Source organism: Carlito syrichta, unplaced genomic scaffold (genome assembly GCF_000164805.1).
Source record: "Carlito syrichta isolate Samal-C Ts95f unplaced genomic scaffold, Tarsius_syrichta-2.0.1 Scaffold308791, whole genome shotgun sequence".
NCBI lineage: Eukaryota > Metazoa > Chordata > Mammalia > Primates > Tarsiidae > Carlito > Carlito syrichta.
In genome coordinates this window covers 387,274-413,921 of record NW_007252887.1, presented here as the reverse complement: position 1 = coordinate 413,921, position 26,648 = coordinate 387,274, and the positions used below count along the sequence as shown (strand labels likewise).

The 26,648-nt window shown below is 35.2% G+C and overlaps 1 protein-coding gene across 1 annotated transcript in view; it reads right to left on the bottom strand.

Moving 5' to 3' along the window:
* Nucleotides 1-11,547: 11,547 nt before the first annotated feature.
* The window catches only part of FAM171B (family with sequence similarity 171 member B), a 77,616-nt gene continuing 62,515 nt past the window's right edge, over nt 11,548-26,648 (bottom strand). The window contains exons 5-8 of the mRNA XM_008065693.2: nt 24,491-24,661; nt 22,278-22,394; nt 16,325-16,448; nt 11,548-16,080 (exon numbers count right to left, since the gene is read on the bottom strand). Of these exons, the coding sequence (XP_008063884.1) occupies nt 14,736-16,080; nt 16,325-16,448; nt 22,278-22,394; nt 24,491-24,661 (1,757 nt within the window). The 3' untranslated portion in view covers nt 11,548-14,735. The remainder of the gene's footprint in view (nt 16,081-16,324; nt 16,449-22,277; nt 22,395-24,490; nt 24,662-26,648) is intronic.

Genomic DNA, 26,648 nt, shown 5'->3' with positions numbered 1-26,648 from the left:
GCCAACCTTTTGTTTAATTTATCTTTTGTATTTTTTGTATTAATTTTATATACTTGTGCTCAGATTTTTATTGTTCCTTTCCTTCTACTAATTTCTGGGTTTTTTGTTTTGTTTTTGTTTTTTTTCCTTGCCATTCTGGTTCTTTGAGATGCATCATTAAGTTGTTTATTGGAAATATGTTTAGTTTTTTGATATAGGCATTTATTGTTGTAAACTTGCCTCTTAATACTGATTTGACTGTGTCCCATAGGTTTTGGTATCTTGTATTTCTACTTTCATTTGTTGTAAGAAATTTTTTTTCTTAATTTCTTCTTTCATTCATGGGTCATGAAGGAGCATGTTGTTTAATTTCCATGTATTTGTACATTTTCAAATGTTTCTCATTATTGATTTCTAGTTTTGTTCCATTGTGATCAGATAAGATATTTGTTATGATTTCAATTTATTTTTTAATTTGTCGAGACTATTTTGTGTCCTAACATATGATCTGTCTTGGAGAATGCTTCATGTTCTGATGAAAGGAATGTGTATTCTATGACTTTGGGTGAAATGTTCTATTAATGTCTTTTATATTCTTTTGGTCTCTGGTACAGTTTCAGTCCAAAGTTTATTTGTTAATTTTCTGTCTAGATAATCTGCAAAATGCTGAAAGTGGGGTGTTGGAAGTTCCTAGCTATTATTGTATTGGGGTCTGTCTCTCCCTTTAGGTCTAATAATATTTGACTTATATGTTTGAGTTGTCAGATGTTACATAAATATATACTTACAATTGTCATAATATCTTGCTTAATTGACCCTTTATTATTTTATACTTTTTTGACTTTTTAAAAAACTTTTGACTTGAGGTCTGTTTTGTCAAATATGAGTATACCTACTCTTGGTTTCCATTTGCATGGAATATCTTTTTACATCCCTTCATTTTCAGTGCATGTGTGTCTTTATAGGTGAAGTGAGTTTCTCGTAGACTGGATATGATTGGGTCTTGTTTTTTTAATCTTTAGCCAGTCTATATATTTTTTAAAATTTAATCTTTTTTTTTTAAGGTTGATAATTGATAGATCAGGAATTGTTCCTGTCATTTTATTGTTTTGTTTGTTCCTTCCTCTTATTGTTTATTTTTGCAGTTGGGAAATTTTCTGTAGTGATAGGTTTGATTCCATTTTCTTTCTCCTTTATGTATTGTGCTACCAGTTAGTTGTTTCATTTTGCATGTTTTAATGATGGTTGCTACCATCTTTTATCTTCCACATGTAAAACTTCCTTGAGTATTTCTTATAAAACCAATCTAGTGATAATGAATTTCCTTAGTTTTTGCTCATCTGTGAAAAATTTGATTTCTTCTTTATTTCTGAAGTCTAGCTTTGCTGGGTAAAATATTCTTGTTAGTGGTGTTTTTTGTTTGTTTGTTTTCTTTCAGTACTTTGAACATATCCCATTCTCTTCTGGCCTGTAAAACTTCTGTTGTGTCAGCTGCTCCTGGCCTAATAAGGATTCTTTTACATGTAATTTGACTCCTTTCTTTTACTGCTTAGAATTCTTTATTCATCTTTGACTTCCAATAGTTTGACAAAAGTGTACTTCAGAGAGGACCTATATGGATTGAATCTATTTGGGGTTCTAAAACTTCTTGGCTCTAAATGTACATTTTTCTCTCAAGACTTGGGAAGTTTTCGGCTATTTTTCCTTTTTTAAAAAAACTGCTCTTGGTTTGTTTTTATTGATTCATAATAGATATATATAATTTTGAGGTACAGGTGTCATTTAATACAGTCATATTTGTAACAATAAAAACAGTCTACTGGGGATATCCATCAGCTTAAATAAATGACTTTTCTTTATGCTAGAACCATTTGAATTCTCTTTTCACTATTCTGAAAAATAGAGTATTATAAATTCTAGTCATCCTACTTATCAATCTAACACTATGTTTTGTTTCTTCTATCAGATCATATGTTTGTATCCATGAATCAACTTATCATTGTCTCTTATCCTCTTATGCTTCTCAGCCTCTGGTAACCACCAATCTATTCTCTATCATCATGAGGTCTATCTTTTTAGTTCCCACATTTGAGTGAGAACATGTGATATTTGTCTTTCTGTGCTTGGCTTATTATACTTAATATTAATATAGTGATTTCCAGTTCCATTCATTTTGCTGTAAATGGCAGGATTTCATTCTTTTTGCTAACTAATGAATATTCCATTTTGTGTATATACTACTTTTTCTTTTTTATTTTAAATCCATTTATTTATTATAGAGTTGTGGGGTATAAGTGAGGATTTACTACATTAAGTAGGGAGTTGTTGGTTTGGTGGGGTTGTACTGGCTTTGGTTCTAGATACATGCAGTAGTATAATTTCCATGTAGTTTCTTCAGTTGTAATTGATGCTAATGTTTGCAAGTCATTCGATTGGACTAGGTTGAGATATTTTGTGAGAGGTCAATTTGTTGGACTGTTTCTTAGGTCAAGAGCACATGCATACACACAGTGGGTAGGCAAGTTGGGGGTTGGCTCACTGGAATTGGGGGTATGGGGATGTTACCATGATTGGGGACACAAACACCCAAGAGTCTACCAGCCTGGGTATGTGTCTGCCAGGGACAGCCCATGTTTCTCAGGTCCAGAGCATGGGCACATGGCTTCTCAGCCTGGGTGTATACCTGCTGGTCTGGAGTTGTGTCTGCTGAGTATGGCCACCAGTGCTGTTTCTCAGGCTCAGGACAAGGGCACACAGCTGCTCAACTGGTCTGGGGGGTGTCTGCCAGTCGTGGCTCATGAAGCTGTTTCTCAGACCCTGATTGTAGGTGTGGGGTTTTTGAGCCAGTCAGGTACATTCCTGTAGAAAACAGTGGGTGCTACAGGGCTGCTTCTCAGATCCTGGGCAGAAATGTGTACTTACTCATGCTTGGGTATGTATCATCTTCTGGCTGGTTCAGGATCTTCCATTGCTCAGGGGAAAGTACACAGTAGTTTAGCTGGCTCAAGGATGGGTTCAACCTGGGCAGTTCTGCCAGACTTTTCCTTCAGTTGAAAGTGTGGGCAGGCAGTGGGTGTTCATTTCCCTTCTGTACAGGACCAGAGACACAGGTGATCCTGGGGCTAAGCTCCACACAGCTTGGATTGTGGAGTTCAGCCACCTTTGTGGGCTTGGTGGAATGAAGATGAAACCCCAGTGCTGGAGAGGTATAGTGGCTATTTTACCCCCAGAGGAGGGCATACTCCAGAGGTGACTCTGGTGTCAAGAAGCTACTGGGCTGCAGCAACTTGACCCACAGGTACTAGGTGTATGTCTTGTGCTCCTGATCTGAGCAATGCAGCCGTGTGAATTTCCTACAGTTCTTCTAACTGAGTTACTGGGCTCAAGGCTTGCAAGAACTGTGGGATTCTCCTGTAGGGAAAACTGCAGGTATTTGCAGTGGTGATGGGATCTGGTGGGGTTCTTCAACTCACTATTTTCCTGTAAGGGGAAGTCTGCCAGGTATTTAAACCAACCCAGGCCGAGGAGTCAGGGCTACAGAGACCAAGTGCCTCCACACTGCCCTCCTGGGCTTCCAATCACCACTGATGTATTTCCATTCCCCTGCTGTCCTCTAGCACTTTCACTCTCAAACGTCAGTCAAATTCTAACTGTTTATCCATTGTTTTGGGCCTTTCTTGTGGAGGGAGTGAGCACCAGACATCTCTAGTCTGCCACCTTACTGACATCACTTCCACTTTGTACCCTTTTAATAACATCTCCCCATTCCCTACTTCCATCCTCTACTCTCTGCTTCTCAGTTTGATGTTTTTAGATTCCACATATAAGTGAGGTCATGCAGTATTTGTCTTTCTGCACCTGATTTATTTGTCTTAGCAAAAAGTTCTCCAAGTTCATCAATGTTATCACAAGTGGCAGGATTTCCTTCCTTTTTAAAGCAGAATGCTGTTTTATTGTGTATATATATACATATATATATATGTATATATATACATACTATCTTTTAATCCATTCATCCATTGATAAGCACTTAGGATGACTCTATAATTTGGCTATTGTGAATAATGCTGTAATGAGCATGAGAGAGTGAAGATATCTCTTCAATAAACTGATTTAATTTCCTTTGGATATATACTCAGAAGTAGAATTGCTGGATCATAGGGTATTATTATTATTATTATTATTACTTTGAGAAACATCCACACGGTTTTCCATAATAGATTACCAATTTACATTCCCGTCAACAGTGATTTAGGGTTCCTATTTCTCTATCTCTTCTCTAACACCTTTCATCTTTTTGACCGTAGCTATTATAACAGGTGTGAGGAGATATCTCATTTTTTAATTTGCATTTCCCTGATGATTACTTATGTTTAGCATTTTCTCACGTAACTTTTAGTCATTTGTATGTTTTCTTTTGAGAAATGTTTATTCAGGTCCTTCATCATTTTTAAAAAATTGGATATTTGTGTGCTTGCTATTGAGGTTTTGTGTCCCTTATATATTTGGATATTAACCTCTTGTGAGATGTATGGTTTGCAAATTTTTTATCCATTTTCTTTACTCTTTTTTTTTTTCTTTTTTTGTGTAGAAGACTTTCAGTTTGATAGAATCTCATTAGTCTTTTTGCTTTTGTTGTCTGAGCTTTTGGAGTCTATCCAAAAAAAAACATAGCCTAGATCAATATCATGAAGCTTTTACTCTGTGTTTTCTTCTAGTAGTTTTATGGTTTCAGGTCTTATATTTAAATCTTTAATTTATTTTGGGTTAACTTTTGTATCTGATGTGAGATAGAGTCTCATTTCATTCTTCTGTATGTTTCTACTTAGTTGTCCCAACACTATTTATTGCAGAGACTGCTCTTTCCCCATTTTGTATTCTTAGTGTCTTTGCAAAAAAACAGTTAACCATAAATGCCTAGATTTATTTCTGGGCTATCTCTTTCATTTCATTGGTATATATATATATATATATATCTGTTTTTAAGCTTGTACCATGCTCTGTTGATTACTATAGCTTCTTAGTACATTTTCAAATCAAGTAATGTGATGCCTACAGCTTTGTTCTTTTTGCTTACAATTGCTTTGACTATTTAGGGTCTTTTATGCTCCCATACAAATTATAGATTTTTCATTTTTATGAAAAATGTTATTGGAATTTTTATAGGAATTGCATTGAAGGCATTTATAGCTATAAACTTCCCTCAGAATTATTTTTGCTGCCTTCCATATGTTTTTGTTTCCATTTTCATTTGTATTAATATATTTTTAAATTTCCATTTTAATTTTTTTACCCTTTAGTGTTCAGAAGCATGTGTTTAATTTCCACATATTTGTAATTTTTCCAATATTCCTCCTACCATTGGTTTTTAGTCTCAGACTATTGTGGTCAGAAAATATATTTAAGATGATTTCAATCTTCTTAAATTTTTTGTAACTTGTTTTGTGACCCAACACATGATTAATCCAGGAGAATGCCTCTTGTGAACTTGAGAAGGGTATATATTCTGCTGCTATTGGATGGAATACTCTGTCCATGTCTGTTAGGTCAATTTGATCTATAGTAGTATTCAAGTCCATTTTTTCCTTATTGTTTTTCCCTTTTGGTCTGGAGAATATATCCATTGTTGAGAGTGGGGTATTGAAGTCTTCTACTATCATTATATTGCTGTTTATTTCTCCCTTGAGTTTTAATATTTGCTTGTTATATTTAGATGTTCTGATATTAGGTATATATATATTTACAATTTGTATAGCTTCTTGATAAATGGACATGTTTATCATCATATAATGACCATCTTTATCTACTTCTACAGTTTTTCACTTAAAGTCTATTTTGTCTGATATAAGTATAAGCAGCCCTGCTCTTTTTTGGTTGCCATTTGCATGAAATATATTCTTCACCCATTTACTCTCTGTGTTCTAAAGCATAAAAGAAGACTCTTACAAACAGCATATTGTTGGATCTTGTTTTTATTTAATCCATTCAAATATTCTGTTTTTTAAATGGAAAATGTATCTATTTGCATTTCAAGTTAGGGTAGACATGTAAAAACTAACTTTTGGCATTTTGTTGAGTGTTTACTGATTGTTTTGTCATTCCTTCTTTTTTTTCTTCCAATCTTTTTTCTTTGTGATTTTTAAATTTTTGGAGGTACATGCTGTGATTTCTTTTTATAGTTTGTGTATCTACTAGAGGTTTTTGGTCTTGGTGTGTTTTCCTTTGAGGTTACCGTGGGGTTTAAATGAAACATCTGGTAACATTCTATTTTAAGCTGATAATTTAAATTCAATAGCGTTTCAAAGTCTACACTTTTACGTCTCTCTCCACCACTACTTTTATGCTATGGATGTTACCCTATGCATATTTTTATTTGGCATATCTGTTAACAAAATATTGTAGCTACAGTTATTTTTAATCCTTTAATCTTCTAAGTTTTATACTAGAGTTAAAAGTGATTTACACACCATCATTACAGTATTAAAGTATTCTGGATTTGACTAAATACTTACCTTTTCCAGTGAATTGTATGCAGATGGTGCCCAACTTATGTTGATATAACTTACAATTTTTTGACTTGATGGGTTTATCAAGATGCAATCCTCTTGTAAGTTGAGGATCATCTGTTCTTTCATATATTATCATGCTGATATTTGACATCCTTTTGTTTCATCTAAAATAACTCTATTTTTTCTTGTAAGGCAAGTCTAATGGTGATGAACTCTCAGTTTTTTTTTTTGTCTGGGAATGTCTTTATTTATCCTTCATTTCTGAAGGATAGCTTTGCTGTGTATAATATTCTTTGACAGTTTTTTTCCCAGCACCTAAGCCATGTTACTTCCTCCTGGTTTGCAAGGTTTTTGTTGAGAAGTCTACTGATAGCCTTATGAAGTGTCCCTTATATGTAATAAGTCACTTTTCTCTTGTTGCTGTCAAGATACTCTTTGATTTTTAACAATTTGATTATAATATGTCTCAGGGTATTATTGAGTCAGTCTTCCTTAGGGTCCTTTGAGCTCCATTAATCTGAATGTCTATATCCTTCCTAATATTTGGAACGTTTTCAGCTAGTATTTAAATAAGCTTACTGTCCCCTTTCTCCTTTTTTTCTTCTGGAACTTTCATAATTCATATATTTGTACACTTGATGGTGCCCCATAGTTTCCTTATGCTTCCTTTACTCTTTTAAATTTTTTTTTTTTTTTTTGCTTTTGTTCCTCTAGTTGGATTTCAAATGGCCTGTCTTTGAGTTTCTTTTTTCTGCATCAGTGAGTCTGAAATTGGAGCTCTCTATTGAATGTTTCATTTGTCATTATATTCTTTAGTTCTAGAATTTGTTTTTACAGTCTAATCTTTATTAAACCTCATTTTCTTCATGCATTTTTCTCCTAATTTCATTTATATTTTGTAGCTTCTCATTGAACCTTAAGATTATTATTTTAAATTATTTTTCAAGCAATTTGTAGATCTCTTTATCTTTAGGATTGGTTACTAGAACTTCCTTAGTTTTCCTTGGCAGTACAATGTTTACTTGATTCTTATCTGTGCAGCCTTGCATTGGTATCCATACATTGAAGGAACAAACAACTCTTCCAGTCTTTACTGCCCAGTTTTGTCAAAAAAAAAAGGCCTTCTCCTGTTCGGTACTCAGGCTGAGGGGATTGCCTCCAGAATGGTGGCCAAATGGAATTGGAATGAGGTCACGTGACTGCTGCTGGGTCCACAGTTGGTGGGCCTGTTACCAGAAACTCTAGTGGTATGGATCTTAGGTGAATTAGGCCACTAGGTGAATTACGTACCCCTCAGTACCTTAGTCAGTAAGGGCTGGTACTGGGATGAGGCTCTGCTTCAGGGCCCTCAGACAACAGCCCTGTCATCAGATGCACAGATGGGTGTGGCTTCCTGTGGATCCTTGAATGGAGGATCACTGAGTAGGTCCCTGGACAGACAGCATGAGCCCAAGTCCATATATGAGAGGGGCTAAAACCAAATCACTGGGCTTCTTCAGATTTCACAGCTGAAACCAAGGTTTGCAGACCTGCCTCTAGGAACTCAGAAAAGCATGTCTCTCTTTGGGTGTCATACTGGGGATGGGACTATTCCCAGTCTGCCACTGAGAAGGCCGGAGACAAGACTCATCACCATTTTAGGGTCCACATCCAGGATCAAAGTTGGCAGGCCTGTCATCCAAGGCACAAGAAGGGCATGACTCCTCCTGGCTTCCTTGGTGGGTGGTTCTGGTAGCAGGATCAATGCCTAACATGACTGTAGCCTAGTCAACTGAGGGACAGGAACATTTCTAGGTCAGGAGTGGAACTATAGTCTGTGGGCTTGCCTCCTGGGTACAGTTCTGCCCTCTCAAAATGACCTTCCTAGGTCTTGAGCTTCACCAGGTTTTCACAACCTCCTTTCTGGATCAAAAATTCCCACAAAGTCACTTTTGTCTAAAGTATTATTGCAGTGGTAAGATACAAGCAAAGAAGCTTCTATTTTACCATCTAGCTGACATCATTCTCCCTACTTCTTCAACAAAACAGATCATTTCAATTGAACAAAATTCATTATCGTTCAATTCATAACTCCATTAATCAAGATTTATTGAGTGTATACTATAACAAAGTTATTATTGGGAATTAGGGTGATTATAAAGCACGGTTTCTATCCATAGGATTTTATTATTTCAGAAAACAAATGTAAGCAAAATATCAGCATAACAATTTAGTACATGCAATAAGGCAGTACATAATTAATAAACACACTTTATTTAGAAGTGAATTGAGGAGTCTATCTTGCGACAGATGGAATTTTAGAAATTCTCTGGTTCACAGTAAAGTTGTTTTACTAAGGTTAATTTTAATAGTTTTAAATCTTACCTTGAGTTCTAAAAAAACCAGGAAGAAATATCAAGAACAAGTACAATTCTCTTGTAACTAATTCATTACAGCTTGTTCCTTCGCCCCAACATGGAAAAAGAAAATAATAGAACAGCATTTCTTTTTGAGAAATCAGGGTTTCAGAAAGCACGTATGTGTTAAAGATTGATAGCATAAAATTCACTTCCAAAGTCCTTTTCCTGCTGTTTTATTTACACATCATGAAAAAACCTGATCAGAGAAGTATGCTTTCTTCTTCTTTGTATAAGTGTCAACACTCCCTAGGAATGATTGGTAAATTCCCTAATAAAAAACTCATCTACTTGTCATTAACATCCTCTTAAATGGTCAGTATTCATATTAGTAGTGTTTTGTTAAATAATCTATGGGATGATGACAGCAACTCATTTTTTAGAAAACAGAAATAAACTAATTTTTAAATGAAAAACTATTTATAATGTTATAATAAAACTTTTTCTGTACTTAATGAACACACACCTTTCAGAAGTTATCTAAGTTAGAAATCAGGGTTTCAAAATAGCATTTATTACAAAATTCTGGATATTCGATATAAACTTAAGTTGAATAATTTTTTAATTTTAAGTACTTTCTGTGTAAAAAATTTATATTTTCTAAACTGAAATATATAAATTAAAAATTGAGGTGTTTATTCCACATTGCTTAATAGCCACAGTTTGCTTTTTAGTACAGGATTTACAAAAGGTTTTAATCTAACCTGTTCATGTATAATAAGACCAGAGACTCCTGGGAATGTAATTATCTAATTTGCTTTTAATCAGAGTATCTGCAGTTAGTCTAGTGTTTTAATAAGGTCTACAAGGATTAGAACCAGTCAACATATGAATTATAAAACCCCCAGTAAGCATGAAGAACAAAAGAAAATAAAAGATAAATTCATATGGAAAATTGTGGTATCCCTACAGTAATGTGGAATATTATTCACAACAGCAAGTAAACTTGAAAACCAGGAAATATAGGGTTCATCAAAGAAAGGTCTTGCCACCTAGGAAAAAATATATAGCATATACTTCTCAACATGTGAACATTCCCAACAGAAATAGGAATTCATCTACTACAGCAAGCAAACAGGTATTCATCTACTATAGTAAACAAAGCTGAGAAAAGTGTTATGATGTTTTAACAAATTTCACAGGTTGCAAAACACGTGATCTTTAAGCTTAGCTATTTTGGAAAGAAAATAGTTATTGTGGTTTTTTTTCCTAAGAAATATGCCATATATATTTGATGGAAATGTTTTTTCATCGTTTGTAATTGAGTTTATTAACTTTTTGGCATTTAACATTATAAACTATGGTTAATTTCTAAACTGTTTTTTCTAGTCAAACTCTGAAAATGTTTTTATTTTAAAAAACCAAACTTAATTTCATAAATGTAAGACTGTAGTCCCAAAATGAACTGAGGCTCAAAATAAAAAGAAAACCAGTTAAAAAAGAATACCTCAATGAAGCAAACAATTCAAATCTAAGACACTAGGGCAGCGTTTAAAGAAGAAATTGGGCTTCATTGATTTAGAGAAAGTTGACTGATGGAATAAAGCTCTCTCACTGTATTCACCAGTCAAGAAATCCACCTACAAAAAGAACACCAAATGATGATTTCAAGGAGTCTAGATAAGGCAACACTGTGGTGTAAACATTTTTTCCAATATGTAGTTCAAGGAAAAGGACCTGGATTATAAGTACTGATAGGTGAATCACTTTTGATAAACTGATTAAAATATCAGTTACCTCCTTCCAACTACCTTTTCTACAGTTCTTACAGCTCAGTCTTGCCATGTTTGTTTCCCTTCTGAGATGAGAATGTGATGACCAGCTCATGAACGTCATCTGTTTGGCAACTGTTTGTGATTTATGTTTTGTCACAAGCCAATTCCATGTGAATTTGGATTCCATGTGACTCTACCAGGGGCTTATCATTTCTTTTAAAACTCTAAGACTTTTCTAGATGGAGAGCAGACCCCATAGCAAATACAGCCATGGCCTGGCTGGCACATGAAGGGCTCCAGGTGGAAATCTCTATCACAATGCCAGTCTTGGAGGTCATAATCTCTGCTGTATTTGTGGGTGGTTTCAGAGCCCAATTCCCATTAGAACCATTTCTAGTACCATATTAATTTATAAGTTATAGGAAATGTCTAAAAACACTTCGATTTTAGACATTTAGGCAGCTAGGATGAGTCTTAAAAGTATTCTATAGCTTCCAAACACAAACTTCCTGAATTTAAATACTGTTCATACTCCAAGTAAACGTTCTTGGAGATCTGCACTCTAAATGTAAACAAACACCTTGTTTGTGCTATCATTCAGACTCAAGTTTAAAGTCTAAAGACTTATAAAAGGAAGCAGAGGAGATCATGTTTATTTTCTCACTTAGGTGTTTGGCAATTGTATTATAATTTTTTACATTCTATCAGATTATCTTAATAAGTCTCCTCATTGGATGGAAAACAATTTGTCTACACTCAGCAATAACAGTAAAAATGTAAATTTTGTAGAAATAAAATATAAAGATAATCAAGTTCATTATAAAACAAGGGTTTATTTTACTCCAGGAAGTGTAGTTAATAAAAAGTAATAGTAATTGAATACTATATAAAATGACAATTTAGGTAGGAATATTGTGTAGTTTATGCAAGATTAAACAATGCAGCAAGTACATTTTAGATTTATTTTATTATTTTTAATGAACTATATTTAACATTTTACAAACCTTCAGAATGTTACAGTTTTTAGCAGTAAATATAGTAGTGATGGCAATAAATACACTGAAATATGAGATTTCTCTGAAAGAATACAAAAAAATAGAAACACTTGGAAACAAGAGGATAAAATGTTAACTCTAGATCTGAAGTAAATTAATACAGTTGAATTCCTTTACCATGCTGGCCTGGGGAAATGAGTAACTCATACCTTATAAGTGAATTGTAACTTGGAACTTTATCTTTCTGGGAAGTTTTGAGGGACAAGATTTGACCCACAGATCTCTAAAACCCTATAATATGTATTGATACCAGAGGATTCAGACACACAGAAAGTGATCCGAAAATGATTGCCAAAGCAAAGAAGTGCTTTTATTCCTCAACATTTGTGATCTTCGTCATATACTATGTATTATAAAAGGGTGTCACCTTATACAACTGCATAAAGTCATAAAAATTGATTTTATAAAGTCTCAAGGTCATAATATGTATCTAAAAATACATACAGCTGTGCTTTAGTAAATGAATCCATCAATTAATTGAGAGATAGTTTTGTCTTTAAGGTATATCCAAAGGCATATATAAAGGATCCACAAATGTTAACAATTTGTGACCAAAATTACCCAGGTTTATATTTGCAAAAAAATTGTGTTTGGCTTTCAATTCAAAAATTTAAGAAAGTTGTGAACCTTGTTGGTTTATTATTACTTGGATTAAGAAAAAGTAGATGGCTTCAGCTTTTTTATAAGAAATTTGTGAACTACTCACACATAAGAAGTCACACTCTTTTGATCATTAGAAAAGATAAATTGCCGATAATTAATTCCCAATTGAGAACAGCATGTGCAGTGTAAAAAATAAAATAAATAAGGTTTTACTCTGAAACCAAACAAGTAATTCTAGAAAATCCCTTGGGATACATCATCTCATTTCCCTTACACACAAAAAATGAGTACAATAAGTGGCACACCTGATGGCATACCCTTCCTTTTATCAAAATGTGTTTTTCACTACCAAGCTGAAAGATGAAATAATTTTATTTAAAGATGGGGAAAATATACACTTAAAATATTGAGGAGGTGCAACATTTTGCTATAGTTTCTAACCTCATTCCAACATAAACAATTTATCTATACTGGATTTTAAAAAGGATAAACAAAAGGAAGAGAGAAATACTACATCCATGCAAAATTCATTGTTCCAACATGAAACACTAGGTCTATATTTTTAATAGAACTGCACATCTGTTTAATTTGGCTAACAGAAATAAAATGCACACTTAAGAAACATGTCATTATATCCTTCTAATAATGCAAATCTATATCAAAGGCACTTCCGCAGAGCACTATCTTTTAACCTTTTCCAAATCATTTTCATTCATGCTGCTTTTGATGTATCATTCAGTATAAGATTAAGAAGTCTCCTCTATTGTTGTGGACCTCATCACTAATTTAAAAAAAAAAAAAAAAAAGCAAGCCTATGTATTACTCAAAACGTTTATCTCTTCTATGGAGTGGGGTAATATATAGCAAACATTTGCCTAAGTCTTCACATTTTGGGGGTTAACACAGAAAGGTGGGAGAGTTATGACAGGTCAGATGTTTCAGGAAAAAATTGGTTATAGGAAAAACTGGCTGAAGATCGCTATCTTGAAGGGGAAAACTGTTGTCTTTCCTTATATATCTATCTACCATTTTGCCAAAACTAATGTGGCCATTTTGGTTCTGTGAACTTGTTTATGTGGTTTGGGTCTCTGTGTTGCTCCCATGTTGAATAGTAGGGGATGAAAAACCAATTTAGTTTCATTTTCCCCACAAGGAAAGGCGCTTCAGACATTTGCCTTTATGGAAATTAAGAAAAGTGGAATGAGTTTATTTTAACTAACAATGAGCTTTTATTTTTAGGACATATGAATGATAATTCAGAGTTATAAACAGCTATTGAATGTGTTCACACTTAACTCTTTGCTATGATGGAAATAATACGGATATGTTACTTACAGAATTGGAAAAATTGTAGCAAAGGCTATAAGTGACTTAAGGAAAAACTCTTCTTTGAAATTCTTTTCCTCAAACATTTTCTATGAAAGTTGACATCTGGATAATCAACTAGTAACCTGAAGGTAATTTTTAACCTCAGAAAAATGACATTTCTTTTTGTGCTCATCAACATTTCAGAAAAAAATCAAAATATTTATTTTATCTCCACATATTTGATTAATTTTTTGTATACAAAGAAATTTTCACATAGATTTTTTGTAAAAATCTGATAGCCTTTAATTGACTAAATTTGGGTTTTTCATATGGAAGAAATATATTAAAACTGATTTAACCTACAAGTATCAGTGAAATTTTCCTTGGTAGCTAAGCTGGCCTCATGGTTGAGGGGAAGGAAAAAAATGAAATTTATAATTTAAAAATAAGTGTCAGAGAATTCATTAAAACATTTCTCAAATTTCTAAATAACAAATTAATGCCTTATTTATTCTGTGAAGTTATATCCAAAACAACCAAAGAGCTCGTGTTTCCCTCTCTAACGACCAAGTAGCTTTTTGCCCATCTCATGTAAATGTAGGATTTACTTTGGGGATAATATAATACACATGCTATTTGCCTCAAAAAAGAAACTGTTTGGTCTTTAGACTCTAGAATAACCACAGTCCAGATCACTTATCTGGTTATTTTCAAGTAGTGGCAGAGAAGGACTTAGTAGGAACATTTCACAAGAACATGATGCCTGAAGAAGACAGTTTAATTTCTAAGTGTTCTATCAAGGCTGAGGCAACATTTTTGGAAGCAACTTTAGGGACACACATTTCACTATGTTATTCTTAAAAGAGTCAGGGCCAAACTGGTTGACTGAGCAACATTGTCAGATAACTAACATCTTAATGCTATTTTATAATTTGAAAACTTGGATACTTTCAAATTTGTCACCTAAAAATAAAAGAATGGGCCAGAAAAAACATTCCAAGGTACCTTTCTCTCTGATGACTAAATTACCATCTTACTATTTACTCTGCTTGAGATATGTCCCAGGACCATAAGATTGCTCAGTCTCTACTTCCTAAGTTCATACTGCAATTTACAACAAGAAGCAAGAAGAAACAGCACGAGACAGCAGACACACAACCACCCTGGGAGTTAATTGATGGGAAGCAGTGGACGTTCCTCTCGCTTCTTCCAGATATTAGTCTTGCTATCTCTTTTGGCTAGTGGCGGTCTGCCCCTTTTCTTGGTGGGGGAGGTGTTGGCTTCAAAATCTTCAACAGTGCTTTTCTTTCCTGGGGACTCCTCCCCAGGATGCTCCATGATAACTCCACTCCCTCCATCCAGGATATGCCTTAAAGCAGGGTCCTCAGGGGAGCAGACAGTGGTTCCACTCTCACTGCTGCTCAGGTCTAAATCTTCCAAGTAAAGGATCTTGGGCTGATGCATGCTTTTGATGAACGTCTTCTCCCTCTCAAGCTTTCTACTCAAGTGATGTTCATTCATATCCACCCCAGAGTCCAGACTTGTGTCATTGCTCTGGGTTCTCTTGCCCTTTTTCAGGTCTATAAAGGAGTGCCTCACTTGCGCGACTGGCTTGCCATCAAGTGATACGAACCAGGCTCTGGGATGGGGAGAGGGCTTTCCTTTGGACAGCTCCAAGAGGGTCTGTTCTGAAATTCCTTGAAGCTCTGATGAAAACGGAGTCATTACAACGGCCTCATTTAGCGTTCCAGGAACAGAGACAGATTCCAGTAAACTGCTGGAATATCGGCTCCAATCTGAAGTCTGGGATGGCAAGCTCTGTTGACCTTCAAGAATGATATCCTCTTCCCTGGCATCTGAGGGCTGTGTGTGAGAATGCACTGGCATTTTGGGCAACGTCTGTGTAAAGTTCTCTCTGCTCACTGGTTCCATCAATTGGCCATAGACTAACTGTCCCTTTCTTGGCAGTGTAGCTGACTTAGCAGAATGTAACTGCTCTTGAGTAGAGAAAAGGTCAGATGTTTGAAGGATGGCGATGGGCTGGCTGTAGATATGCATCAGCTGCTCAGGAATGTGGGAACGCCCATACACTTCATCGTTCCCTGTGAGATACCTCTTTTCCTCTTGAGCATCACCTAAAGATGAAGATAGGTTGTTGTTCACATGCTTAGGTTGTTTGGACCCTACACTGGGATCCAAAGACTGTGTTGGGTTTCTTGAGTAATTATTTTGATTGACTGATAGAAATGAAACATCTTCATTGTAGATTTTAAAATTGTCCCGAGTTTTTACCATGGAAACTCTTTCTTCTGCTTCTGCCTTTGATGGTTCTTTTTTCTGAGGGCTGTATGAGGAGTTTTTAGCATTGAACAACTGTGATTTGTCCTCAGATTTTAATGCAACTTTGACTGAACTGATATGATTTATGTGTGTTGTTGAAGTTGTCTGGTCTCTCTTGAGGACTTCAAGTTTAGTGATATTTCTTTCTCTTTTCTGTGTAGTACCACACTTACCCCTAAAGTAGAAAACAAAACATACTTAGAAGTTACAATAAAAATGGTGCATTTAAAAAAAATCACCCTAGAATATGCACATCACACATGAAGTGCTGTTAGAATATGTTTTTATATTTAATCTACGTATTTCAAATATTAAAAATTTTATTTCTATAAATAAACGATGATCTTGCACAGAACATACTAAAATAATATGGTAATTTGATAGTTTTGTTTATACACGTTGATTAATAATGTTCTTACCTGCAATAACAAAGTAGTACAGCAAAAAATCCAATGACAATGACTATTGTTCCTCCTAATATGGCTGTAAGAAACACTGTGTGATAGGCAGTTATATCCTTGGAATCTTCATTTATACCTGAACCTACGTGGTCCAATATAAACAAAGAGAAAATATGTTACTTTAGAACAAATTTGAAACTGTGCCAAATCCTAGGTAAGGCAGATTGAATGTGTGTACACACCATTATTTGTTGACTCTCTCCCGTGACAGACTTCCCTGTGGGTGAAATATACTTTCCCTACTCTCTGTGTTTCATCCACTGATTTGCTTTGACCAACAAAATAAGAGCACTTTAAATGAGGTTGCATTGAGGTTCTGCCCCCTTGCTAAGGTCTTCTAATATGTGAATAGTGTATCTCAAAGAGTCACTATTCCTTCAACCTGGGGCCTAGAATGAAAAGATCTGTTGAACTGAACCAGGCCAAGCCTAATAATACAGCAGTCAACCCAAAACACTCATGAAATGTAAGTAGTAAATAAGTGTTTGATATTTTTAGGCAATGAGATAGTAGAGTTTTTACTGAATCAATGGCTGACTTTTACAGAAATTGGTATCTAGAGGCTGAGATGCTGCTATAACAAAAACCTAAAACATGTGACACTGGTTTCCAGGCCAGGCAGCAAGCAGTAATAAAATTGTTTCAAGAGGCAGTAAAAACGGTGACCCAAGTAGCAAAATAAATTGGCCAAATTGGGAGAAAATATGTCTAACTAATTTGAGTTTTGTGCAAAGAGGTTTAGAGCTAGAATGTGGCTAGTGAATGTTGATTATCAGTTGCATTTATTTTTCATCCACATATTTAACCTTTAAAAAAGAAATTTTAAAGATAAACTCAAAGAAGAATTTATGAAAGCAATCAGGAAGGTAAAAGAATAGAGAGAATACAAAAGGTCTGGGACTTTAAGGATAAATAGGTACAACTCTTTCCACCTGGGATCTAGAATAAGACAACACCATGATCCTGGGCAAGCCAAGCCCAGGAGAGGTACAAGTGACCCACGATCCTCCTGTTAGGAGAGAATAAACATCCACAAATGCTGCTGTGATCAGCATCACTGCAGTGAAAGATGCCTAATACGCTAGGATGGTCAGGTAGGCTATTCAGATTCTGCATTAAAATGAATGCTATTAGGCAGCTAATGCATGGAAAGTTGCTAAAAGTTCATTTTGCTCAAAAAGCATATAACAAGTCTACTTGTCAGTATCAACTAGATTCTAATATGTATTCAGAGTGATAGGAGAAGAAAAGTGAGTAGTGGGATTAGTTTTCCAATAATCTCTTCCAACAGAAATGTCCAGAATGAGATTCCCAAACGTACCAAGGACATGAAGAAACTGAGGAACCATGAGGTCTTTAAGTCTATCCTTCAAATGGTGTACTATCTAATTTTATAAAAGTAATGATAATATGGAAACATTTGGAGAAGCAGCAATGTGGTAATGCATATAGACTTTTTTTTTTTTTTTTTTGAGTTGGAGTCTCACTCTGTCACCCAAACTGGAGTGCAGTGGCCGCTCCCGGCCACCGCAGCCTCAACCTGCTGGGCTCCGGCGATCCTTCCGCCTCAGCCTTCCAAGTAGCCGGAATTACAGGCATGCGCTACCACACCCGGTTGATTTTTTGATTTATTGTAGAGATGAGGTCTCGCTGCCCAGGCGGGTCTCGAACCCGTGGGCTCAGGCAATCCACTCACCTCAGCCTCCCAAAGGCAGGGGATTACAGGCTGAGCCACCGAGCCCGGCACATATAGACTTTTAAGCCAAAGTGTCTTGAGTTGGTGTCCTAGCTTCCCCTTTTATTTTTATGTGGTCTTGGGCAAGTTTCATTTCTTGGAATCTCACTTCCCTCATGCAGAGTGGTGATAATACAGTCATGCCTAACCCATGTGGGTTGCTGAAGTACTTAGAACTGTGCTAGGCTTATGACAGGTACTCAGTGAGTGTTAGATATGCCACACAATTGTTGTTGTTGAACAAAGCGTCAAGGTTCTATAAGAACAAGCACTCTGGTATTAGCCACAGTTTCACAAATGGCAACTGATAATAAAGTGTTTACCTAACAGGCAAACAGTATAGTGCTGCACAATATGAAATTTCTTCAAACAATAAAGAAATGGGAGTCACTTAATCCTATCTGCAGATTCTTATGCAGGATCAGAAGCTGCAACAGAGTGAAGTTTGACTTTAACTGAGTGCATATGAGTATATGTTTCCACAATGGAGTAACACAAATGATTTCACTCCACAGGAATCCAATAGAACTTACATTTGCAAATAGAAGGTTGACCTCTTGGGTTTGCCTTATATCCTATTATGTATGACAGTAGCAAAAAAGTATGCATCTGTGTGTGTACTTGTGTGCGTGTATGCATGCTAGAAGAGGCCAGAAGGATAGAAAGTCACAATATCTTGTCATTCAAATATATTTAGAAATGCAAATTTAAAACATATTAGTAAACACTTGTTTATTAAACTCTACTCAGCCACCTACTTTCCTATAGCAATCTGAAAAATCCTTTTAATCTCTTGTACTTAGCAATTTTTCCAAGGAATTCTAGAATGCTATTTAAGATTTAAAAAACAAACTTAGTATATTATTAGCCACATTATAACTACAGTAGCTCCAGCAAACCAAATACTAACTAGCTGGTTATAGGGCCAATTTTTACAGTAATATTTGCTTAAATGTTTAGGGACACATAATTTTATATATGTGTATATATGTGTGTGTATTTGGTCTAGGCCCTAGTTCCTAGCACAGAGCTCCTAAATCCCTTGGAATTTCCTGGGTGATAGGAACATCTCTTGTCCTAATGAGGCAACTCTTTGCAGGGTCCTGGATGGGGGCTGGTAGCCAAACCAAGCTAGGATTAGAAACTTGGAGCTTTCAGCCCCATCCTCCAGGGAAGAATATGGCTAGAGCTTAAGTTAATAATTGATTATGGCTATGTGAAGATGCCTTCATAAAAATTCATAAAGTGTAGAGTTTGGAAAGTTTCCAAATTGGTGAATACATCCATGCACCCCAACTCTATGGGGACAAAAGCTTCTGTACTCAGGACCCTCACAGACCTGGGTCTGTGTACTTCATCTAGCTGTTTATCTGTATCCTTATCACTTACTTTACTATGAGTACATCCTATACATGTAAGTATTCCCCTGAGTTCTGTGAGCCATCATAACAAATCATCAAACCTAAGGAGGGGGTTGTGGAAACCCCCAATTTGAAGCCTAGTAAGACAGTATGGGTAACCTGGGGGCTTACTAATTGCAATGGGCATCCAAAAGAGGGCATCTTGCAGGACTGAGCTCTCAACCTGTGAGGCATGATGCTAACTCCAGGCAGAGAGTCAGAACAGAATTGAATTATATGGTGTCCACTGAGAAATGGTTGGTGTGTGGAAAGGCCATGTGAGGCCATCTTAGTAGGAGACCATCTAGAAGCCAGGAAGAGGCCTCACCAATACTGGCAGCACCTTGATCTGGGACTAGGAAACCTCCATAAATTTCTGTTGTTTAAGCCACCCAGTCTGCAGTATTTTGTTTGTCTAACATGATATCCACTTCCCCAAATTTAGAAACTAGAAAATTAAAACTCAGATGGTTAAGTACCTATTCCAAGCTCAACTAGTTAATTATGGGCAAAGCCAGAGCTATGATTATCAAGTTAACCATACTTCTAATATAGGGTTCGTTTGACTGTGATACCCTTACAGAATAGATTTTTCAAAAACATCACTAGAAGGTCTCTAGTGCAAACTAAACAAGAATTTCAGACTTTAATACTCGTCCACACAACATCTTTTCCAACAGATAAGCGGGACTAGAACATCTACCTGTTTTAGAAAATTACTTTGGTTTGTGTAACTCATAAGCCATTTTATATAATTTGGTTGTTTGGGATATATTTTTAGTGGAAATACCTTTCTCTATAAAACTCAAATGTTCCTTAGGTTATTTTTTATTAAAAATGAAATAACTTGGATTTAGTTTAGCTGAAGTATTAAATAAAATATTAACTGCTCTTTTTCATCAATATTTCACGATAGTTACAAATCTAGAATGTAATAAGGCCAGACGGCTGGCAAGACTGCATGAGATTATGCATTATAAAGAGCAAAAATAACCACCCTCTGGTTTCTGAATAAATAATTCCATAAGCACTAAGTTCAAACAGAAACAAAAAGAACATTCCTCTTGATCGTATATGGCTAAGGGTTCATATTCTTTCTATTGAAATACTCAATTTTGACTCTACTGAAAAAAAGTCTTGTTATCTCACAAGGTTTAAAATTCATATGTTGCTATAGGCACACAATCCAGCTAACTTGGGAGGCTGAGGAGGGAGGACCCAGAGTTTGGGCCAGCCTAGGCAGATGACATAGTAAAACTGTCTCAAAAAAAATTTTTTTTTTAAAAAAAACCTTTCTAACAAAGAATGAAAATAAAAATCAAACTAGATTGTAACAAAACTTTTAAAAACTTGAGAGCCTTCAAAATAATAGACAGTCGTAATAAAGTTAGGTGATCAAATGCTGCAGAGAAACAAGTGTAAAATGTCATTCCTGTCCTGGATCAGGGTGAGTATTGGGACCATTCCTAAACCAGTATGAAGTGGCCAGTATGAAGTGGCCAGTTAGCAGCTGCCCCTCAACTGGGAGCCAAAACACTTGATAAGCCAAAAAGAATCATCTCTGACACATGGTTGAACATGGAGGAATGATATGTGTCCATTCATCTCTGCCTCTCAAATCTTCACTAAAACGTCACTAAAAGTTTTGTTTTATTCTGTAAATTCAAAAGCCTTCAAAGATAAAGGAGAACAAGATAGCAGACAACAGCAACAAAATGCTGAAGGCCAGTAGGTTGACTTAGCAAAGCTGGTGGTAGGGAAAGCCAAGAAGAAACTCAATTTATGCCAGCAGACACCCAAAAGGTTCAGAAAATGGTGGCAGACCAATGGCGTAGCCAGTGTAACTACAGCAGAAAATTAGAAGAATTTTCTTTTTACAAGAAGATTTATGCAACTTGAGATGAATGTAGGGTTTTTGTGTAAATTGTCCAGATAATTGTATACCACATTAAATCTAAGGAAAGGAGATGCTCATTTTTCCTAGAACATGAATACATCATCCCTAGTAGACAATTCATGGCTTTTTGCCCACCAGCCTCCAGCCTCCATCTGATCAAAATGTCACCCAAATTTCCTCTAGTGTATTACCTGCTTTAAGAAGCAGTCTAAGGACAGTATTATTCAAGAGTCCTTCCTCTCTTTTCCACCCTCTGCCCAAAGGGGCGTGCTCATGACCTAAGGGTGGGCCAATGGGATCATCATTCTTCATCTCTAGAATGATCATGAAGAGTATGAGGAAAGATTGGAAAGGGTTGGAGCCAACCAACACACAGCAGCAACCTGGCAAAGACAGGAAACAGGCCTGCTAACCAGGCCCTCTAGCGCTTCAGGGATTCTTGATTTTTAGCATCTAGTTCTTCAACCTTCCTTGATCCTGTGAACTACCCATATCCTTCTAATACAGTACAGTTTTGTTTGTTTGTTTGGGTTTGTTTGTTTGTTTGTTTAAGTTATCCAAAATCTGTTGCTTACAATCAAAGGCTCTAATTAGGAAAAATGTATTCATAAAAAAAGTAAACTAAGAAAAGAATACTTGATTTAAACCAACTTTATTCTTTAGACATTATAGCTATTATGAACTTTAGAGTTCACAAAGCTTCATCTTTTCTTATATATATGAAAAAAGAAAAAGCTGAGATAAAGAAATTAAGTGCCTTTCACTGAGTCACATAGCCAGTAAGTAGAAATACTTAGAATAAAATTGAGGCCTGCTGAGATAAATTCCAGCAAGACTGTTTAGATTTTTTTTTATTACTTTGTTTCATTTTCACAATACCTCTAGCTCCTGGAAGTGGAGCTGCTATCCAGTAGCCTAAATGTGGTGCTTCATAAGTCCAAATTAAGTGATTGTTTTGTTCCTTGACCATTCCCCGGCCATGATTTACCCAAGCACCTAAAAAGAAGATAAATACAAAATACTAATTAGTTATATAATTTTAGAGTTGATAGGAGTCTGCAGACACCCATGTGTAGAATACTTCATGGGACTTTTTTAAAGATTATAAAAACTCTGGCAATATATTATCATGGGAAAATATATGTTACATCATATTATAACATATAATATAGAATAGATTAATTTGAATGACCAAAATGGATCATTATCAATAAACCAAGAATGAAGATATACTTAGAAAAATCATGACTCTCCAAATAATGTTTAAATTATGCACAAAACAATATCCCTTAAGAATGTGAGTAGTGAAATCCCAATTCATCAATAGGTGCTTATTTGTCATCTGTTCTGAGATTCTGATTAAACACTTACAGAATATATCTAATGGCCTTTTTAAAATTATTGTTTTGTTCTAATAATGTGGGTGTTGTTCTTTTAGAAATACATCTTCTAAACTTTCAAAAAGTTCTGTCTGATTTAATAAAATTTTGCCATCCATAGAATAAAGAATTCAGTAAGACCTATACTTTTATGAAGTTTATTTATAAATAGCATAGCAAAGCTATTTATAAGTTTTGTGTATATTTGAATTTTGGTTTATCGATTTGGTGTAGAGAATTATCTGCAATATGAAAATAATATTCTTAATAAGAATAAATAATATTCTTAAATAGTCACAAAGTGTTGCATAGGTGATAAATAAATTCAAAAATTTTGTAACTGAAAGGTACATTAAAGACAAAGGCCTTTTCTAGGAGGAACAATCAGAAGTCGGGACTCAAATAGCAAATATTCTTCTTTAAAGTGCTTTAAAATGACTTTCTTATTTAACACATCAGGACACCGAGGCCCAAATAAATTACATGACCTGGTAGAGCTTAGAAATGGACTAGACTCCAAATCTTAAGACTCTCAATCTAATGACTTATACTAGCATACTTATCAGGCTTATATAGTTTCCATTCTTTCTTCAAAACATAGGTATATCACTGTTTATCTTCTACAGTGAACGTGTGTGTGTGTGTGTGTGTGTGTGTGTGTGTGTGTGCCTCACTACCCACCCTTCCAGTTACAGTGAAATCCCATTCCAAATCTCCCTTGTCTCCCTTGTCTCAGTCCACGTGATTAGTTTGGGGTTCCATTCCCAGTTCCAACATATGACATAAGCCTAAATAAATCTGCACATTTTACTTGTGGATCATGTGGATCACGAAGACAGGTTCCAAGTCTGGCATGCAAACTCTGTTCTATAATTGCAGTGAACCTTGTGCTATACCTCCTAGGAAAGCAATCTCTCTTTTCCACCGGCCTTCAACCTGGTTAACTATACAGCTAGAGCACCTACAGCCTTCTTGTCACGCTCAAGGGAAATCCTATCCTAGAAAGGACCTAACACACAGGAAACAGATGAGAGTAAAAGAGGAGAGAAACCCAGCCCCATGACTCTGTCTGGGCTCTATAGCATGTTTCACCCAAGGCATGAACCTCTGAACTTCAGCCTGAAGTGATTATGTTTCCTTTTTTTTTTTTCTTTTTTGGCAACTTCTACACCTATCTTATTTACATGGGAACACAAGAACAAAACCAAGGGAAGCTGAGGCAGAAAATATATTTCCAGCTACTATTTAGGAGGCAAACCCCAGGAAACAAAATTAGTGCCTAAGGATTTTTTTTAAAAAATAATAGCTTTTACAATCTCTTAAGAACACAGTGTTATTTATTTTCATGAAATTAGCATACATTTCTCAATGGCCTTAACTAAGCTTTTAGATAAGCTCATACTGGCTATCAAAAAAAATTATAAGAGAAGTAACTTTTTAAAAAATTAACTTCTTCCTCAAAATGTTAGGACTATAAAAAAGACAAAGAAATGAATAAATAATGCTATTGTTTTGACATATGTATTGCCATCATTTCTTCCTATAGTTGTATTATGTTAATCAAAGTGAGGCTAATTTTCATTACTAACAAAGTAAATAAATTGTAATGCTACTGAAAAGTGGAGTTGTACTGAATTGTAAAAGAAAATATTCAGATATAGTCAAATAAAAAATACTCAAAATATTGAGAATATCTTCACCTAGCTCACATACCTGTGTTCATATCAAATGTCCATGCAGGTATGCGATCTCCCACACTAACATCACTGATATGTAGAAGGGGAAGAGAAATTTGAATAGAGCCATCCACCTTTAATTCTTTTCCTCCAGAATATATTTTCACACATATTGCAGCAAGAGGAGTCAATTCAATGTTTTCAAAACCTAAAAGAGAAGAGAGTTTGTTAAAATCATACATAATAATAAAGTATTATGAGTCCAAAATAGCTAGGTCCTCTATTTCACCCAGGATTATCTATTTTAATATCAAATAGTTACAGGATGCGCATTAAGGACTTTTTAAATGTGATTGTAAAACACTTTATAAATTAACATAGGCTATACAATGTAACATTGACAAACTGATATAAGCCTAAGTGACCTAATTCTTTCGAGTCATTGATTTAAGGGCACTAGAATCAAATTCAATGTTTTTATAAACCTAATAACCTCAACCAAAAAAAAAAAAAAAAAGTCATCCTATTAGTATCAGATCCAAATAAAGGCTCTAACATCCATCATCAATGTACATATGGATTTCAAACATCTGGTCCTTCCTAGACCAAGACCATGTGTTTCAAGCAGTGTAGGAACTCACAAACCCAGCTGCACTTCTTATGTAAAAAGTATTTAGATTCAAAATGCAATTTTTAATGATTAGGTTTGACAATTAAACATGAATCAAAGTCATTGTGCAATATAATTGTTTGATAAAAACGTCTTGGTAATATACTTGATTAATACAATTGAAAAAATCAATATAAACTTAGACCTCAAATAATACTGTAATAAACTGCAAAGTTGAAAAGTAGAAGAAAGATTAATAGAACAATTGGTTATAGTGTTTTGCCTAAGGTTTTAAAGATTTTATGATACAATTTACAGTAAGCTTTCTTAACTGTCAGGAACTACCTATAGATATCTGTTACTCTGGGGAAAAAAAAGGCAGAAAGTGCCTTTCTTTTGTTTTTGAAATATCAGCAGTGCCAAACTAAGTCAATACCAGAATATTTGCAATGAATAAAAATATGGTTATACATAATATTAAAGATCACAAATAATTTCTTTCTGCAAATAATTTGATAATTTTAGGTTTTCCAAGTAATTTACTAACACACTAGAAGTAGTTGAAGAAAACATATTTTAAAATATATTTGTTTTAGGCCTAAACTTTTGAATATTTGGTTTCAAAGCTAGAGTTCTGTTCATTCATTTAATATTTACAAAGATCCTACAGGGCCCCAAAGACATGGTGAGTAGATGATTTCTCATATCATCTGCCAATTTTTTTTCCTACAATTCTCATTACTATCAAAGATGCTTTTTCTCATTTCTTCACTCATTGTCAGTTTTTTCCCCACCTGAATGTAAGCACATGATAATCTAGAATGGCAACATAATTAGAGGTCAAGGAAGGCCTCCTCTCTGAGGAGGGGACATCAGAGCTGCAGCCAAATAACAAGGAGTCATCCGTGCAAAGACGTCCCAGAAGAGCTTTCCAGGCAGAATTAACAAGTACAAAGCCCCCAGATCAGGAGAGGTCTCAGCAGGTGTAAGAAAGAGAGGGGATAGAGAGCCTCATTATCAGGCCACTTATCTCCTGGTATGTCTTTTTAGTCATCAGAGCAACTACTGGTTTCCTGAAAACTTTCAGTTAAATGTAAAACAATTAGCAAATTACCTGAAGCACTAACATCAGATGAGCAAAGTAATGCCATACATATTTTAGAGAATAATACACTGGTAAGCAACCCAATGTAAACACAGATCAAGTGTTATATAATTTAAGTAACTATAATATAGTGAGCTATTTGGTTCAGCCAGTTGGCTGGTTTTCTGTAGTGCCTGCTTCAATCTCAACCCTCAGTTCTTCGCAGTTAGTGGCTTCACAAACTGCTGAGACTGACATCCCTTCATCTGAAGTAAAGACAACTCAAAGAAGGCAAAAAAGAAGGAGACAAAGGGAAAAAAGATTAAAAGACAATGAGAAGGAGAAAACAGTTTTTATTTTAAAACAGTTTTGTATTCATATAACTCTAGAACTGTGTAATCCAATAGCATGGCCACCAGCTGCATGTGATTATTTAAATATAAATTAACTTTCTTGGTGCACTAATCATATTTCCAGAGCTCAGCAGCCACAGATGGCAAG